At 35.5% G+C, this 17836-nt stretch overlaps 1 protein-coding gene across 2 annotated transcripts in view; it reads left to right on the forward strand.

Annotated features, from left to right (window-relative positions):
* The window catches only part of COL21A1 (collagen type XXI alpha 1 chain), a 174029-nt gene that overhangs the window by 65678 nt on the left and 90515 nt on the right, over nt 1–17836 (forward strand). Inside the window, exons 4-9 of one of the 2 annotated variants that reach the window (XM_070514690.1) lie at nt 9069–9237; nt 9331–9547; nt 10489–10662; nt 11908–11985; nt 13727–13735; nt 14035–14118. In XM_070514690.1, the coding sequence (XP_070370791.1) occupies nt 9069–9237; nt 9331–9547; nt 10489–10662; nt 11908–11985; nt 13727–13735; nt 14035–14118 (731 nt within the window). Of the gene's footprint in view, nt 1–9068; nt 9238–9330; nt 9548–10488; nt 10663–11907; nt 11986–13726; nt 13736–13796; nt 14119–17836 lie in introns of those variants that run through there. The other variant, XM_070514689.1, reaches the window with a different exon arrangement.

Genomic DNA, 17836 nt, shown 5'->3' on the forward strand with positions numbered 1-17836 from the left:
ACTCTGTGTATTTTAATTGGGAGTTTAATCCATTTACATCTGAAGTAATTACTGATAGGGAAGGATTTAATATTGCCATTTTGTTAATTATATTCTGTTTGTCTTATAGCTTTTTTTGTCCCTCTTTTCTCCCTTGCTGTCTTCTTTTGTGTTTCACTGATTTTTGCTGATATGCTTTGATTCCTTTCTCATTTTCTTTTGTGTCTCTTCTATAGGTATTTTCTTTGTGGTTCCCATGATGGTTGCATAAAACATCATCTAGTTATAACAATTTATTTTGAGCTGATAACTTAACTTCAATCACATACAAAAACTCTACATTTTTGCTTCTCCCTGCCCCCCTTATACTTTGTTATTATGTCACAAATTACATCATCTTATATTGTGTATCTGTCAAGATTTTTACAGTTATTGTTTATACTTTTGCCTTTTAACTTCTATATCAGAATTAAAAGTGATTTACACACCACTGTTACAGTATTACCTTTTCTGAATTTGTCTGTGTATTTACTCTTACCAGAGGTTTTATACTTTCCAATGCTTTTGTGTTGCTGTTTAATGTCCTTTCATTTCAACTTGAAGGACTTCCTTAGTATTTCTTGTAAGGCAAGTTTGGGGGTAATGAACTCCATCAGCTTTTTTTAATCTGTGAAAGTGTTTATTTCTCCTTCATTTTTCAAGGACATTTTTGCCAGATATAGTATTTTTTGTTGGCAAAGTTTTTCCCCAGTACTTTGAATATATCATTCCATTCCCTGTGGCCTGTAAAGTTTCTGCTGAGAAATCTGCTGATAGTCTTTTGGGATACCCTTGTGCATAATGAGTTGCTTTTCTCTTGCTGCTTTCAGAATTCTCTCTTCATCTTTGGTTTTTGACAATTCTAATATAATGTATCTTGATGTGGATTTCTTTGAGTTCTTGAATCTGGATGTCCATTTCCTTTCCTAGATTTGAGAAGCTTTTGGCTATTATTTCTTTAAATAAACTTTGTCTCTTTTTCTGTTCTTCGGTAACTCCCATAATGTGTATATTGATCTACTTGATGTTGTCTCATAAGTCATTTAGGCTTCCTTCAATGTTTCTCATTCTTTTAAATTTTTGTTTTTCTGCCTGGATAATTTCAAATGACCTATCTTCAAGTTTGCTGATTCTTTCTTTTGCTTGATCAAGTCTGATTTTGAAACCCTCCAGTCAATTTTTCAGTAGTTCTTCAGCTTCAAAATTTCTGTTTTATTCTTCTTTATATTTTCTTTCTTCTTGTTAATATTCTCCTTTTGTTCATGCATCATTTTCTTGAGCTTGTACAACATCTTTATGATGGTTATTTTGAGTTCTGTAAGATAATGTATCTCTCTTTCTGTAGGGTCAGTACCTAGAGGGTAATGTTGTTCCTTTAATTGCGCCATGTTTCCCTGTTTCTTTGTGTATCTCATAGCTTTGTTTTGGGATCGACATATTTAGAAAAAGTCATCTCTCTAGTCTTTACCAACTGGTTTTGTACAGGGGAAGTCCCTCACCAATCAGTCTGGCTTGAGATTCTGGGGGCCTCTGAGAGCTTTTTTTTGGGGGGGAGGGGTGTTATTTCCCTGGGCCTATGTGGGCAATTTCTTAATTAGAGAGCCTTGCTGGTTTCTTTTTCAGGAGCTCATAATCTCTCCCTCCCTTTGGTGTCTGTCTGAAGCACTTCAAGTTCTCTAGTTCTGTAGCCAAAGTTTCTCTATGCTCCCATCTTCTCAGTGGCCCCCAGGCATCCACGGTATTCTGATTTCCTGTCAGCATCCTTAGTCAGGCAAAACCAATATCATTCCATCAGGCAGCCCTTGGAAAGCTGGAATTCTGGATACATGTTCTACTCTTTTCTCTTCCTCATGAGGGAGAAGCCTCAAATTGCATGTGTTCTCCTGATCATGCTGAGCCATACCAGCTACCACAAGCTACTCTCCATTCTTCTTTGTTCTTAGCAGCCTCCAGGCATCCAAATGATTCAAGTTCCTTCAGTGCTCCAAATGAGGTGAGAGAGAAACCAGTCTCTTGGGCAGCCTTCTGGAAAGCTGGAGCATTGGTTGTACATTCAACTCTTTTCTTTGTGAGAAAACATCACAAGCTAGGGCATTCTCTACTAGAACTTATTTATTCAGGCTTGGGGGAGGCACTGATGTGTATAAAGTAAAATTACTGTTATTATCTGTTTCAATGAGGCTGTTCTTGGCTTTGTGCTCACCTGGGGTACTTCAAATTCCTAATTGGAATTTGGAATTCTCATAAAGGTATTTTGCTCTATATACTATTGTTAAATCAGTGTTTCAGTGGTGTGGGCTGGGACTTCATCTTCCACCATCTTGCTTACGTCACTCTTCTGTTCCTTTTTTGAGTCAACCAGGCATGGGCTTGGTGCCATAGAATTAGGAGGGAGAAAGAAAGTAATTTCCCCTTGTGCCCTGGAAGATACCTTCCTTAGGTGTCTTTAAGGGCTTCCAAGAGCCTGAATTGAATTACTGAATTTCAGGACTCATATTTTAAGTCAGGTGTGTTGAACTTGCCTTTGCACATGTGGGTAATTAAAGAACAGGGTCTAGAAAACTGCCTGTTTCTTCTTACTGTTCCATGTTCCACCATCTTGACTTTTGGATGAAGCAGGAAATTTATCTATTTCTTAAAAGAGTATCTGGTATTGACTTGCTCAAAAGGGGCTAAAAGCCAGAGAACAGAAGGCAATTAGCTGAGCAAACTTAGCCTTATCTTCTTTGAGAGAGGGGGAGAGAAAGACTGCTTGCCTGAGTGGAACTTTGGCATCTTTCATCCAAAAAATCTTTGGAGCTTTTGTCCTTACAGTTCTTTCCACCATGCTGAACTTTAACTTGGAATGATGTTCAGAACTTCTCCTGAATTTCTTTTCCTCCCATTAAAAATTACTCATGCTTTCTACTACTCTTTGCTTAGAGATTGCTATATAATATGATTACCTATTTCAAGCCTTATAATGCTTTGTAATAATGGCCTGGTATATTACCCTACCCTACTCAGTTCAGTTTGCATTTCAGTAGAAGTCACAAAGGTTAAGGGTACACATATCAGGAGCCATGGCCAGATCAACCAAGATGTTTTTAGAGGTGGTGAATATTTTAGCTTCCATGGTTTAATAACATATCTGTGATTAATTTCTCTGCTCTCACACTAAACTGATTCTGTTCCATTCTGCCTCTCTGCTCTTGTTATACATGTGCATGAATTCCCAACCACTGTGTTGGGGCGGGGGGAGATGAGAGGTGGGAAGTGGGGTGAAGTTTGGCAGATGGGATAGGATTGGTCTGATATTTCATAAAACTTCATCAGATATTCAGGGGAATTGCTCTGTATTCTATTTTCAGATTAAAAGAGTTTGAATCTAATCTGAATTGAAGGCAACTTACATTGTCAGGGTTTTGTGGTATATCAAAAAAGATGAATTTTCCATTCATTTAATTAGAGAGTCTAGAGCTGTGTTTCAAATAAAGAACCATGATATGTTTATATTTTATGTGAAAAGCTGTGCTTAGGTATTCACTAGAAAGAGTAGAATGACTATGGCACGATTCAGAAAATATACGAATTACAGAGTATAGACCTTGCCATCAGTGTTTATGATTGGATCTAGATGCAGCTGTTTAAATTAATTGTTTCTAGGAAAGGAATAAACAAGAAAACATTCAGAATAATTTTCTTTAGGAATGTTTAAAACTTGTATGAATAGCCCATTCTCCCCTCCTTTCTCTCTCTCTGAAATATTATGTATAATGTCTATCATCTAACTACATATTTTATTCTCATAAGACCTCCATCCTTTTAAAGTGGCGAGGGGCATGATAGTAGGAGTGAAAATTGGTACAACCACTTTGGAAAAGTTTTTGGCAGTATCTACTCGGACAAAGCATACAGCTACCCTAGAAAAAGCAGTTCTACTCCTAGATAATGGACTATGAGAAATAAGTTTATATCTTCAAGAAAATACATATTCCAGGATGTTCATAGCAGCTTTATTAAAAATAGTTCAAATTGGAAACAACTCAAATGATTGCCCACAGGAAAACGGATAAATTCATCATAGTATAATTCATGCAATGGAATACTACACAGCAACAAAAAGAACAAGTCACTGTTATGTGCAACAGCGTGGATAATTCCACAGACATTGTGTTGAGCAAGAGAAGTCAAATAAAAGAGTGATACTGTATGGTTCATTTATATTAAGTTCAAGAACAGACAAAACTAAATTAATCAATGGTGATAGAAACCATAACAGTGGTGGCCTCTGTGGTGGTGGTTATTGTCTGTGAAAGAACATAAATAGCTTTCTAAGGTGTTGGACATGTTCCTTGTCTTATCTGGGTGCTAGTTAAATGAGTGTATACATATGTGCCAATTGAGCTGTGTGCTTAAGATGAGAGCATTTTTACTGAACGTAGGTTGTATCTTGATAAAAAAGTTTTAAAAAATTCAGTAAGCACAATATCTGTTAAAGTAAAGCACTATCTCCTCATGGTTTTTTCTATAAACCTGATGCCATATGATTATATGGTGGCCCAGCCCAGTTTCTGGAGTCAGGACCAGATTTGGGTTTGATTCCTGACTTTTCAACATCAGTTCCTTAAAGTGTGACTTTGGGCTAAGGGACTGACTCCCACCTTGATGACATAAACTGTTTTTTGTGAGTGTTAATATCAGTGTGCTAGAGAGGTGAAGGGACACATTAAGATGCCTGGATGTCTGGTTAAAAAAAAAATAGAGTTTGTATGTGAAATGATACATGACTGTAATCTCTGACCAAAGTTCTTCCTATTCAAATTAAAAATGAAAAAAGCAGTAAAGAATGAGGTAAAGGAATTGGACACATACTATTGTCTGGATATGTGGAAAGGCAAAACAGATTACCTTTCCTCCATCTATAGTACTCAAACTCGGGAAAGAATAACAAAAACAATTTCATCACATAATCAATGCTTTTAAAATGAAAAACGGCAAAACCAGACGTTATTTTTATAATTTTTAAGCCTTTAACAAAAACAATTTCATCACATAATCAATGCTTTTAAAATGAAAAATGGCAAAACCAGACGTTATTTTTATAATTTTTAAGCCTTTAAAATTATGTAACTATTTTCTAAGCCAAATGGATTTCCATTTCTTATATTTTTTTCTTATTGTCAAAAAGTAATATATCTATGATAAGTGAGGCTCTTACTGGTGCAAAAGATTTTGACTTTTCTGGTTTGTACACAAGTTGTGCTAAGGGCTAGTTAGAGTCTATTTTCCCATTGACTTATCACCGAATGGAATGTTACGAAAATCTATGCTTAATATGCCCGTTTTCTGTCAGCGTGCATCTGGCAGACACCTTCCTCAGATAGAGGACTGCTAACTCTAAATCAACCAAGGTTTCAAGACAATGGGATTACTTGCTGGTAAAGGAGAATGAGATCATTCAATCTGTAATGAGAAAAGAAATTGTGTGAAGTTGGTGCTGTTTTCCTTGTTATTTACCTAATCTTTGGCAAGAGGATTTCTACTTGGATAATTTGTTTTGGTTTCCCTATTGTTATTTTATTGTATTTCCAGTATGATGTGATGGAGTCTCAGTCATCACAATCTTGGTACTAAACTGAAATGATGGTGACTGTGCCTCCTTTTTGTTGAACTTGTGCACGATATTAAAGTTCACGATGATAGAAGGGATGTTCAGGAAGGCAAATGTATTAAATGCCACTGAACACCATTGGAAGTGTGTATCAATGACACATATACTCCTGTTTGCCTTACATTAAAGCTAAGTTCAATCCAGGAGAGCATGAAGAAGTTGACTTGCACGGATCTGAGCTCTACCAGAGGCACCATGGACCACTCTGTTTTGTTGGACAATCAGGTCTGGATTAGTGAAATTACTTTTAGTCTCTGACCGCAACTTCCTTGATAGACTTCCTCAGTTCTCAATAAAATATGCGACTTCTGGAGAGGATTGACACACAAACTACCTGGCAATGTGGAATTGGACTGAGTAGGCACTTGGAAACTAGGCTAGATATGTTCTGGAATAGTGTGTTCATCAGTGCCTCTGTGATATTAACTTATAACTAGAAAGGTGTAGCTGGACATATTTCATTGCCCTGGCCAGACTCAAGATATATACAGTTTTTGTGTCCCCATCCATGGTGGGATGTTAAATAAAACACATTTTTTTATTATTTTGATAAGACTGAATTACTTCTATTACTAAGCCCTGAAATTTAACTGGAAAACAAATATTACCGGACACCAGTGATTAAAATAAATGGAATAATCTGTATTCATCCCAGAAAACATTCTCGTTCCCAATGCTCTCTGAACATTTTGGAGTAAAATGCAGTTATAACTGTAGTCTGTGTAGGAAACCGTGTGTGAACTTAGGTCTTCTGTGTTTTGCTCTTGCTCCTGAATGCACTCCCTTATGCGAACTTGGTTTATCTAGATTGTTCTACTTACCTGTTGGAGGTGTTATAGCAAGCTCCCAACTGAGTCTCTCTTAGCCTGAGATTTTCCTGGTACTTAAAATGATAACTTCCAAGTTCCAGTTTTTGTTTCCAGTTTCCATTCCCCCTCTCTGGATGAGGTTGTATACTTATATATATATATTTCTTTTTTCTACACAATGGGGAAGTTAACTATTTACCTCTGTTTTCCCTGAAGTTTGTGCAAAAATTGTTTGTTGATCATCAAAGTAGCATTTTATATAAAGAAACTTTCTTTTATCTGTTTCTTCCAGCTAGGTATATGCAAACGTATAAACTGTATTTCAGCAGTTTCACTACATTTTTCTTTTTAGTTCCCACGTGTAAGGATATATTATTGTTCTCCATGTAGGTAAGAAAATTGGGAACAAAATTATTCCTTCAAGAAAATATAATTATGGGGCCATCCCGGTGGCTTAGAGGTTAACTTTGGTGTGCTCCTCTTCTGTGGCCTGGGTTGGGTTCCCGGGCGCGGACCTACACCACTTGTCTGCCAGCGGCCATACTGTGGGTCACATACAAAATAGAGGAAGATAGGCAACAGATGTTAACTGAGGGAAAATCTTCCTCAGGGAAAAAAAAAATATATATATATATATATATATATATACATAATTATTTAAATATATTTTTTCTAATGAGATGTGCTAGAGAGTAATGAAAATATGGCTATGTTGTGACCATTAATTGACATTGCTGATTTCACAAACTGTGCCACCATGTTTCCTATAAAATTTGGGGGATTAGAATACAGCAGGAAGGATGTTTTAATAGAAAAAGGATGAACACAATACCTGCTTTACCCTCTGTACTTGCCCACCATTTTGGAGTTTCAAAGCACTTCCCATATATCATATCTGATCTTCAGACGAACACTGTGAAGGAGGTCATTATTTTCACTTCACAGATGAGAATCCAGAGGTTCAGGAAAGGTTGAGAGGCTTAGGTCTAAACCTAAGGTTCTTGTCTTAAGTCTGAGATCTTTGACATCTTGTGACTTTTCTTTTGTAAAGCAAATCAAAGCAGCAATTCAAAGCAGCAATAATTACCCTTATGATGTAATGTTGAACACGTTTTCTTTTCAGCTGAACTTCTCTCTTTTGCAGTTTTAAATCAAAGGCATTTGAACTGAGGCTTCATAGATTGCTGTATACCCCACCCCCTGCCAAAAAAAAAAAGAAATTTGCATCATAAGACAAGAAAGATTTAATTTTATTCATTGATTTATGATTTAAATTGTTTAAGACAGCATTACTGGGAACACTTATTCCTGCTCCTCATGTTTTCATGAGGAGAGACTTCAGCTAGACCAACTCTTCTGATCTCTCTCTCCGCCTTCTTTCACTCCTTACCGCTGACTGAGAAAAATAAGTTTCAGATTACAGAGTTTGATGAAAATAGCTGGTCGTAAGTTGGCAAGGTGCCTTCTAATTTTATTTATATCAAACCTTTCTTTTATTTTATATTTGCAATATTCTATGGTACGAGTCATGACTGTTCATTTTGGACTAATAAAATCCATCTCATTACTTTTTATTGTATTACAAATATGATTCTTTTCCCTTAATGTTATGTAAGAAAGTGATTATCTTAAAGTGTGTTTAGTGGAGTTTGTTCTTGTTTTTTTCTGTTAGCTGTCTTGTAAAATATAAGCAATCATGCACGATGTGTATATTATATGAAGGCCTTGGAAGAATCTGAAACTATTGCAACATTTCTACAGTATAACAGCTTAATAAATTTCAACCATATAAATATTTCCACATAATTTGAGACACTAGTTTCCCAGAGCAGTGAAGTGAAAAGCATATCATATTTTTATAATTTATGTAGGTGACTGATAATGCTAACTTTAATGATTCTTCTTAAGGACATGGTCTTTACTTATTTGTAAATATGATAAATATAATATATAGTATAAATCCTCATAGATAATAGCCCATTTGAAGGACTTCCATGAACAGAAAAGACTCACAGTTCAGTTGTTTCCAGAGTGCTAGAACCCCATGCCGTTTGAGCTGTAGAATTATAAACTGCTAGAACTGGAAAGAATATAAGAAATGACACTTAATTTTTATCCCTAAAATGCAAGGAATGCAAGAAAGGAATCTTAGAGTTCTTCTCTAGATCCAACAAATTTCAGAGAGTTATCCAAGGTCACATGACTAATTCATAGAAAATCCTGGATGAGAGTCATGAATCCTGTTCCAGTGCTTTCCTATCCCCCAGGTACTGGTTCCCTCCTATTCAAAACAGTGAATTATAAACTTCAGCATAATGTTGCCCTTAAACCAATCTATTAACAAATGTTCCTCTTACGTTTCTATTTTACTTTTATCCCCTTTTGGGGGTAAAAAAGACAATTGAGACTTCACTCTCAAGTGCCAAAAACACTCCCACGTTTTGTCAGAAAATACGTTTAAATACATTTATGTGCATATATAGATTTTATTATTCTTATGTTGCCTAATATTTCTCCTGTGATTTTCTTTTCTTGTGGGAGTAATTCATGATTAATCAACTTTTACTGCCTTTGCTTTTGATTTGTAGAATCTGTCTGTCCAACACGAATTCCAGTGGCAGCTCGCGATGAGAAAGGGTTTGATATTCTTTTAGGCTTGGATGTAAAGAAAAAGGTTAAGAAAAGAATCCAGCTTTCACCAACAAAGATAAAAGGATATGAAGTAACATCCAAAGTTGATTTATCAGAATTCACAAGGTAAATGTTATGTGTTATACAACTTGTTTTTTTGGATATGACTGTAGACTTGTTGAGAAGAACTTAAGCTTACACATGTTCTTCTTTTTCTAGCAATGTTTTCCCAGAAGGTCTTCCTCCATCGTACGTATTTGTCTCCACTCAGAGATTTAAGGTGAAGAAAATGTGGGACTTATGGAGAATTTTGACCATCGATGGAAGGCCACAAATTGCAGTTACCTTAAATGGTGTGGATAAAACGTTATTATTTACGACGACCAGCATAATTAATGGCTCACAAGTGGTCACTTTTGCTGACCCTCGAGTTAAGGTAAAGATTCCTGGATATGACTATGGTATTCACGGGGGAATCACCATCAGATTTGTATGTGTTGGGAAAAGAGAGCCATGATTTTAACGTGAGAGAAAAGATACTGACTTCATATTTTAATGTTGCTTTACTGAGTAAAAGCAACAACGGAAGGAAAATTGTTTCTTAATTCATATAGGATTAACAGGTGAGGGGAACTAACATTGTTTTGAGTGTCTGCTACTAGGTGCCAGGTACATTTAATTATAATAACCACCCAAGGAAAAAGCCCCATTGCTCCCATTTTGCAGACAAAGAAACCAAGGTTCAAGGATACTGTTTCCCCTCAAAGTAACACAGCTAGTGAATGGTGACATCAGAAATTGAATTTATGTCTGGTCAATTTCAGAGTCCATGTTGGTCTGTTTTACACTGCCATGTCCTAAAGGATATCGAAATAAAGACATAATTGTTAGAACATTAAGTACAGGCAGATAAAGGATGCAAAATTCACACTAATTAGGAAGACAGTTTATTCCCCACAAAGGAATATATATTTAGTAAAATCATAAACTAAAAATAAAAGTGTACTTTCCAAGTCATGTGTTCGGGATATAGATACAATGATAAGAGCAATTAAGTTTTGATCATTATTGTAATTGTGATAGTCTAACAGTATACTATATAATTTAGGAAGTGTATAAGATTGTATGTGAAATTATGCATTTACACAATTTCTTCACTTGGTAAGCAGATGAAATTTGAAAAAAATTTGTTGTCTGCCATTTTCACTAAAGGCAATGTGGTAGGTTCTGTAAGAATTGACAGGTGAATATGAATTAGTATATAATAGAACTAATCTGTGTGGTATGGATTTATGGTTGGCAGCGAGGGAATGGGAACAAAGAAAATAAAATTCTTAGGAATTTTATTTATGCGTCTTCTATACTTTCTTCCTGTAGACATTATTTGATGAAGGCTGGCATCAAATTCGTCTCTTAGTAACAGAACAGGATGTAACTCTGTATATCGATGATCTACAAATTGAAAACAAGCCCTTACATCCAGTTTTAGGGATCTTTATCAGTGGGCAAACCCAAATTGGAAAATACTCTGGGAAAGAAGAAACTGTTCAGGTGGGTAAATAATGATTTGCTTTTTGCATTGTATAAAATGCAGGCTTTGCTGGCCTTTGTGGCAATGCTTACCACATTTAACAGTATTTCACTTACTTGTGAATTCCTTTCAGATATGCAGTCAAAATGTGATCAGTTCATTAGTAAAATTGTGTGATAGTGTGTTTGTATAAAAACGCAAAATTAGACAATCTATTTTATAAGAATACTTAGGTGTCACAACTAGAAGGACCCACAACTAAAATATACAGCTAGGTACTGGGAGGATTTAGGGAGAAAAAGCAGAAAGGAAAAAAAAAAAGAAAAAAGAAGATTGGCAACAGTTGTTAGCTCAGGTGCCAATCTTTAAAAAAAAACAAAAAGAATACTTAGAAAAATGTTCCCCTGGGTTCAGGGTCAATTTCTGCATTCATATGAACCATTAATTTCATATTTCTCAAGAGAAGCATAGATTAAATAATGAATTTGAAAAGGGAATATGATTAGAACTATAAGTGGGGGTTATGAAATTTCTTTGCAGCTGTGAGGATAAAATTAGATTAATACATATCTGAATTCTTCATGCACAAAACTAACTTTTTGATATCTCTTAAACTTTTTGGTATCTGTGTGTGGGTTGAGAAGTGTATATGTAAAAGATTGCCTTTTTTTTTTTTTACAATCCTTTATTTGAAAGGTATGTCTTTCCCACTCTTTCTATTAAGGGGAGACTGTCACATTCAGATGTATGATTACACACATGGTCTCTATATATTAATGTTACATATCAAATTGTAGTAAATATTTAAATGGTAACACATGCAGGCCCTTCTCAGCGCCCAACGCTCCATGCCAGGAACTAAATCTCTGAGACTAAAAATGGCATCTTGAGCTCACCCAATGCAATCAGGAATGTTGTAGAGATTTAGGATAAACACAGAAAGCCTGGGAAAGCTTTTGTGACCTAGAGAATGCTCTTTAGACTGGCTCTTAATAGAGGGTTACTAAAAAACTCCACTGGGTCCCTGAAGGAAATCCGAGATTTGTTTTTGGTGCTAGAGAAGTTTTCCTGAGGAGTTATGCAGCATCGCATCTTTATACTGTATGTTAGGTATTCAGTTTGCATTTTTATTGTGTTAGCTAAATACTCTGATCTAAACCTTACACAGTTGCTAACTATAGTGACTGTGTCTGCGTATCTGAGTCGCTCTAATAGAACGGTTAGCCTGTGCCTCAACTTTGACTCCATTTGGTTTATGTCCCTAGTTTGACGTCCAAAAGTTGCGAATCTACTGTGACCCAGAACAGAACAACCGAGAGACAGCATGTGAGATTCCTGGATTTGTGAGTAGGATGCATTATTTCTTCCCAAGTGTCGCTTCAGTACTTTCCAAACAATAAATAAAAAGCAGATAATATGTAAGCTTTAATTTTATATAGCAGATAATATGTAAGCAGATAATATGTAAGCTTTTAATTATATATAGAGAGTTAATTTGTTTTTTCAATTGTCAATGGAAATAAAGTTACATTGACTAAAATGATGCTCATAGTGAAATAAAATGATAACGTGTTACTCTGCAAGTGTGAATGAAAGACCACAGGAAATGCCTTTTTCCACATCATCTCCGATTATGATTGTTCCATACTCAAGCAGGACTGGACCCGCTCTAGAAAAATGTGTGATTCTTTCTCTGAATATCCAGTGTGTAAAATGCAATTGTATACCTAATTAAATGTATGGACCGGATACCGCACACAGAACCATTCTGAAAAGTAGGAAATAAGTCGTTTTTCTGTTCACCAGCACATTTTCTTAAACTATAATGAGCATATAGTTTGTTGTTGTTGTTACCTAAGTAAGATTTTCTTATGTTTCGAGTATAGAAGCATCATTTCTAGTTATTTAGCTATTTTCATGAATGTGTCAAGAGTAAAAAGATTACAAGCTAAAATGTTATAGAGTGTGATTATGTACATGTGTGGGTATAAAATCAATTCCTTTTCCCCTGGGCAAACAATGGCATATAGTTGCTAATGCGAGTAAGGTAGAATGTTGTGAAGTTCTTTGGCAATGTCGATTCCCAGTGATATTAAGCCCTACATGGTTCTTTCAGTTTGTGTGGTCATGCTGTCATCATCTCCTTTTTTCCATCAAACTGAGTAACTGGTGAATCTACGTGTTCTGAAAACTTGACATAGAACAGCACATTTAAAAGATCTAAAATAAAATCAAAGATGGAAACTTTTAGAAATGATTCATTCTGGGTTTTCTAGATAGGTAATTGCTTAAACGCTATAATTTTTCTTTTAAATACTTATAACTTGGAATATAAATCTCTCCTAAAAGTATGAATAAGTTATTGCATTTTGAGAGTCCATTGTACGTACTGTATTGATATCTCTGCATCGATGTTATGCCCTTTACCATTACCTACCGTATGATAAAAGCACAGCATTACTTGGTTTATTTTGAATCCTCACATCCACTTTTTTGTGTTTTTGTGCCTTCTTCCTCACTCTCAGCTGCGACTGCATGTGGCTTGTATGCCTTTCGTATCTTCATTCCCACTTCTCATTTTCTGGTCTAATTTGTTATTGTTTGGGAAGATTACTAACCTATTTAAAATTGTGCTATTTAGTGAGAAATAGATTGTTTAGTGAGAAGCTCTCCTAAAGTCAAGTGCATAAAATCTAATGCATGCAGTGTATGACTTGCTTAGACGTGTCTTGACTTTTTTCTCTGGTTCCTAATTTCCAGCAAATTCAAGAGAGCATGTAAATCCCACTTGAGGCCCTTTTGTTCCTGCGTGGCAATTATGTCAAGCAGCTTTGGCATTTTAATTTTCTCTTTCTACTCTTCATCATTATTCATTTCCTTCCTTTGTCCTCCTATAAATGTAGTAATAACATGGATCAATAAGTGAGTTTTTAGATAGTTACAAGCAAATGTTATAGCTTTTGCTGGTTTTGGTACTTCATGTATCTCTAACGTGGACAAAGAAATATCTGTAAATTAGGAAGATAATTTAGAAATTTAACTAACAACATGTTTTGAAACACACTTGTTGTTGTTTTCTTTCAGAATGGTGAGGTAGGCCAGGATACTATTATTCTCCTTAAGGTAATATTTGCATTGTAAGACTGTTCAGCCTCCTTGCATCAACTGTGAGTATATTAGGCAAACAGAACCCATTTTTATATAGTTGAAGTTCATTTAGTATTCATAGCTTTTTGTGATTCAAAATTCCTTAATGGATTAAGCTAAATTAAACTGGAAAGTAAATGTAAGATGTCTTTACCATTTCACACATGCAGACACGTACGTGTGTACATATCCATGTCCATGTGTCTTTCCGTGTTTGTTGTTGATTTCCGTTTCTGTCTCTGCAGTGCCTCAATGGACCCAGTGACGTGGGTTCCACTCCAGCTCCCTGTATGTGTCCTCCAGGAAAACCAGGACTTCAAGGTCCCAAAGTGAGTAGGACATGCTATTTTTGTTAAAACGCACAAACAAGAGCCTAGCAAATGCACAAAATTCCTAATCACCGTTGACCCTGTTGTGAAATTTCCACCTAAAGCCTTAGAACAGCTTAAAACCTGAGTTTCAGTGATTTTTTAAAAAATGTATTCTAATCTGTAACTGCCTCTGAAACTGAAGCCGACACCCCAATCTGTAGTCAAGAGAAGGAGCATTGTTAGTTTGTTTGCTTGTTTTGTTTTTTCCCCAAACACTGCTGCTAGATCCCAAGAGTGATACCTCCATGCAACCTGGTAAAAAATGAAGAAAGGGCATTTGTTACAATATATTCTAAATTCTTGAATGTCTAAATGTTATAAATTTGGCAAAACAATTTTCAGGTAGAAAAATGAAATAAAAAATTTAAAATTGATTTTAATGTTGTATTTGATGTCTAAGTCTAAAAATAGAGGCATATATATTTATTTCACTTAATCCTGTAATAATTACTTTTTGGGAGTATATTCTTTTAATCATATTCATATATATATATATTCCAGTTGCATATATTTATTTGTGTGTATATGTGTATATATACTATTTGTGTGTGTGTATAAACATCTACATATTTATTTGTGTACATATTTTTATATGATTGGAGCCATGATGTGTATACTATTTTATAACCCATTACTTTTTACATAACAGAATATTCTGCATATGTTCCTATGCTGTTAAATATGAATAACTTTTTAAGTAAGATGATTCTTATTGTGACATAACTTAAACACAGGCTAAGATACTGAAAAGTTAAGTGGCTTGTCCACTATATATAAGTCTTGCTCATTTAATTTGTTCATTTAATATTATTTTAAAATATCCACCTAAGTAAAAATAATGACTAACTGAAAGCAAGGATGACTCCCTAGCCAAAAAGGATCTTTTGTGTACTGATCATCGTTTACTTGAGGTGACCATAATAGTTTTTGTTAAATATGAATCATAATGTTCATTTACATGGAAGTTTCTTAGTATTCCAATCACCATGACCGAAAATTTTAGCTTTTGAACTGCTGATCTAAGATAATTTAATTCTTCAGATCTTTTGTGCAGGTCTCTCCTGTCCATTTTAATGTGATAGTTTATGATGTACTTTAAGCTTTCAGATCAAGAAAGAAATGGAATTTAAGGCATTAAAGTATACATTCAATGTTTCATTCAAAGCAAATCTATTTGGCTTGGAATCTGACTTCAGCACATTATAATCGATTTAATACTGTAAACTATTTTTGGATTGCATTTAGGAAAGTTGAGCCAAGTGTTCTTTAGTTAAAGTAACTGCGTGTTATTTAGGATGCCTCAACAGAAAGGAGAAATACCAAAAGATGCTCCCTAGGAGAATATGACTTGTAAGACAACTTGGTATGACCTACCAGAAAGCTTCTTTTTAAAATATATTTATATAGTTTATTCAACTTGGAACCTTACACATAAAAATGATTTGATCTGCAAGAGATATGGTGTGGAAATCAGAATCCCGTGATGTCTGACCTCTCGAAGCCCACAGCGCTTCCCCGGCCCTCAAGTGAGATTCAGGCCACTGCCAGGGTCTTTAAAGGGCTCTCCACTTTTGGGGAGGTGCCAGATGCCTCTCATATTTTCTGGTTCTTCATTAGTGGTCCATTAGGCATCTTGTAGTGACACCAATTTTTATTCACATATGTTTCCACAGCAAATTTTTAGCATGCCCTTTGTCTTATATGGTAAAGCCTCTGATTTCCAATATTTCCAAGTTTCATGTGTTCCTCATTTTTATTGCCTTTTCTTAGCCATAATCTAGCCCCATTGCCACCTAGTACTTTAAGTGAAATTGTAGTTTTCCACCAATCTTCAAGTTGGCGTGACTTCTTGATCTGCTTTCCATTTTCTTCAGAAAATCTGGCAGGAGGACAGGAACACACACACACTCTTCCATCCTTTTAGGACTCTTTCCCCTGGAGGTGGTTCCTTACCCACATCAGGGACCTATATGTGAAAAACAGAATCCCTAGCAACACTCCGAGTTGTGCTTCCTTTAGAGAATTTCTGGCTTGGAAAATTGATAGAATTTCAATTAGTTCAACAGAACCTGAACTAAAACAGACAAGGGAACTTTACTGTAGATCCAACTGAGACTGGCCGGCCATTTTTGTTAGATGCTCTCTGGAAAGTTTTTGCAGATGTTCATCAAACAGAGTTACCTGTGAAGGACAGATCTAGTCTTTCTTTTAGCCAGAAATAGAGTTCTGGGAGCTGAGTGTTGAGTCATGAGACTGAAACAGAGGAGAAATTCTTGTGTGGATAGGTGGGTCAGCGCTTATTCTAAGATAAAGAAAGTCTTATGTTCAAAGTTCTCTAAATTTCTGAAAAATATGACAACCCCATTGCAAAATCAGATCAAAATAACTGCAGTATCCCACACTTAGACTTGTTATAGCATTATAAGTCTTCAGTATGCATAGAAAAATATATCTGTCACTGGACTGTGAGCCCCTTGAAGAATAGTTTGTTCATTTTGCATCCCTGATGCCAAAAATAGGCAGTAATTAAATTAATGAAACTATTGCAATAATTTTTGTGTGCAAGCACTTCACAATGAAGGTTAATACAAACTAAATTCTCCTTTGGACCTCCAGTGTTTAGCATAGTGCTTAATAGTAATAGTTTTTAATTTAATGAATTATGAAATCATTGAAAAAATAACATTCACCCCTCCTCCCAATTACCCTGTGTGGAATACCTTCATTCTATATGAAAGATCCAGGCAACCCCCAATTTACAAACAACTCCTTTTCAAAAGACTTATACATGCAAACAGCAGCTTCTCCCCTGACTTCAGTAGCCATAGGAACATCTTTGGGTACAAACTCCTCACATTTGATCTAAACTTAAATGTTAGCTCTAGAAGTGAATTCAGATGTTAGATTCAGAAATGAAAAGAAAGCATTTTTTGTTCTTTTTTAGAATGGAACAATTTCTAAATAATTCCTTGCTTTGAAGTACCACTCTCTCTACAGCTATGTTCCTGTTGATTCTCTTTGCTTCATTCTAATAATTCTACCAGTTAGAAGTTCATCTGGACTATTAAAACATCCTCTGTCTCAAATACAGAAGCCTTTGGAAAATTTCGGGGGGCGCTGGGTGTTCACATTTTTATGTTAATTTTCCCAGACTAAGTGGATTCCTTCTAGCCTAAGAGAGGGGGTGTTTGAGTTTTGGGGAGGGAAGAGGTTGGTTTTGGAGAATGGAGTAGGTCTTAGATCGGATACTCCTGTGGAGGTTGGAGGGTTGCATGAAGGCACAAGGATTTTGAGAAGAGGCCTTGACAACACCGGGTTTGGGCCTAGGCAAGGTGTTCTGAAGACATTTGTTTTAGATGAGCAGCTTAAAATATTAGCCTACTTTTGCAAGCATAACTGTTTCTTACTTTAATGATTCATGTTTACACTTCTCGAGAGGCCATAGTCAGAGATGTTTTTGCTTAGTCCATGGCATTTCCACTCCTGTCAACAACTTAAAAATCCTGTGGCACAAATTCAGATCAACATAAGTAAGTATTGCTTTTCAGCTACACACATATTTTTTTAACATTCAAAATGTACAAATGTTTTTAACTAAATTAGAAGAAAGTGGATTGGGAATTTAATCACAGTTGTACAATAATAAGCCATATGTTTAATTTAATATATTTGGAAA

The sequence above is a fragment of the Equus asinus genome, chromosome 8, assembly GCF_041296235.1.
Source record: "Equus asinus isolate D_3611 breed Donkey chromosome 8, EquAss-T2T_v2, whole genome shotgun sequence".
NCBI classification, from domain to species: Eukaryota; Metazoa; Chordata; class Mammalia; order Perissodactyla; family Equidae; genus Equus; species Equus asinus.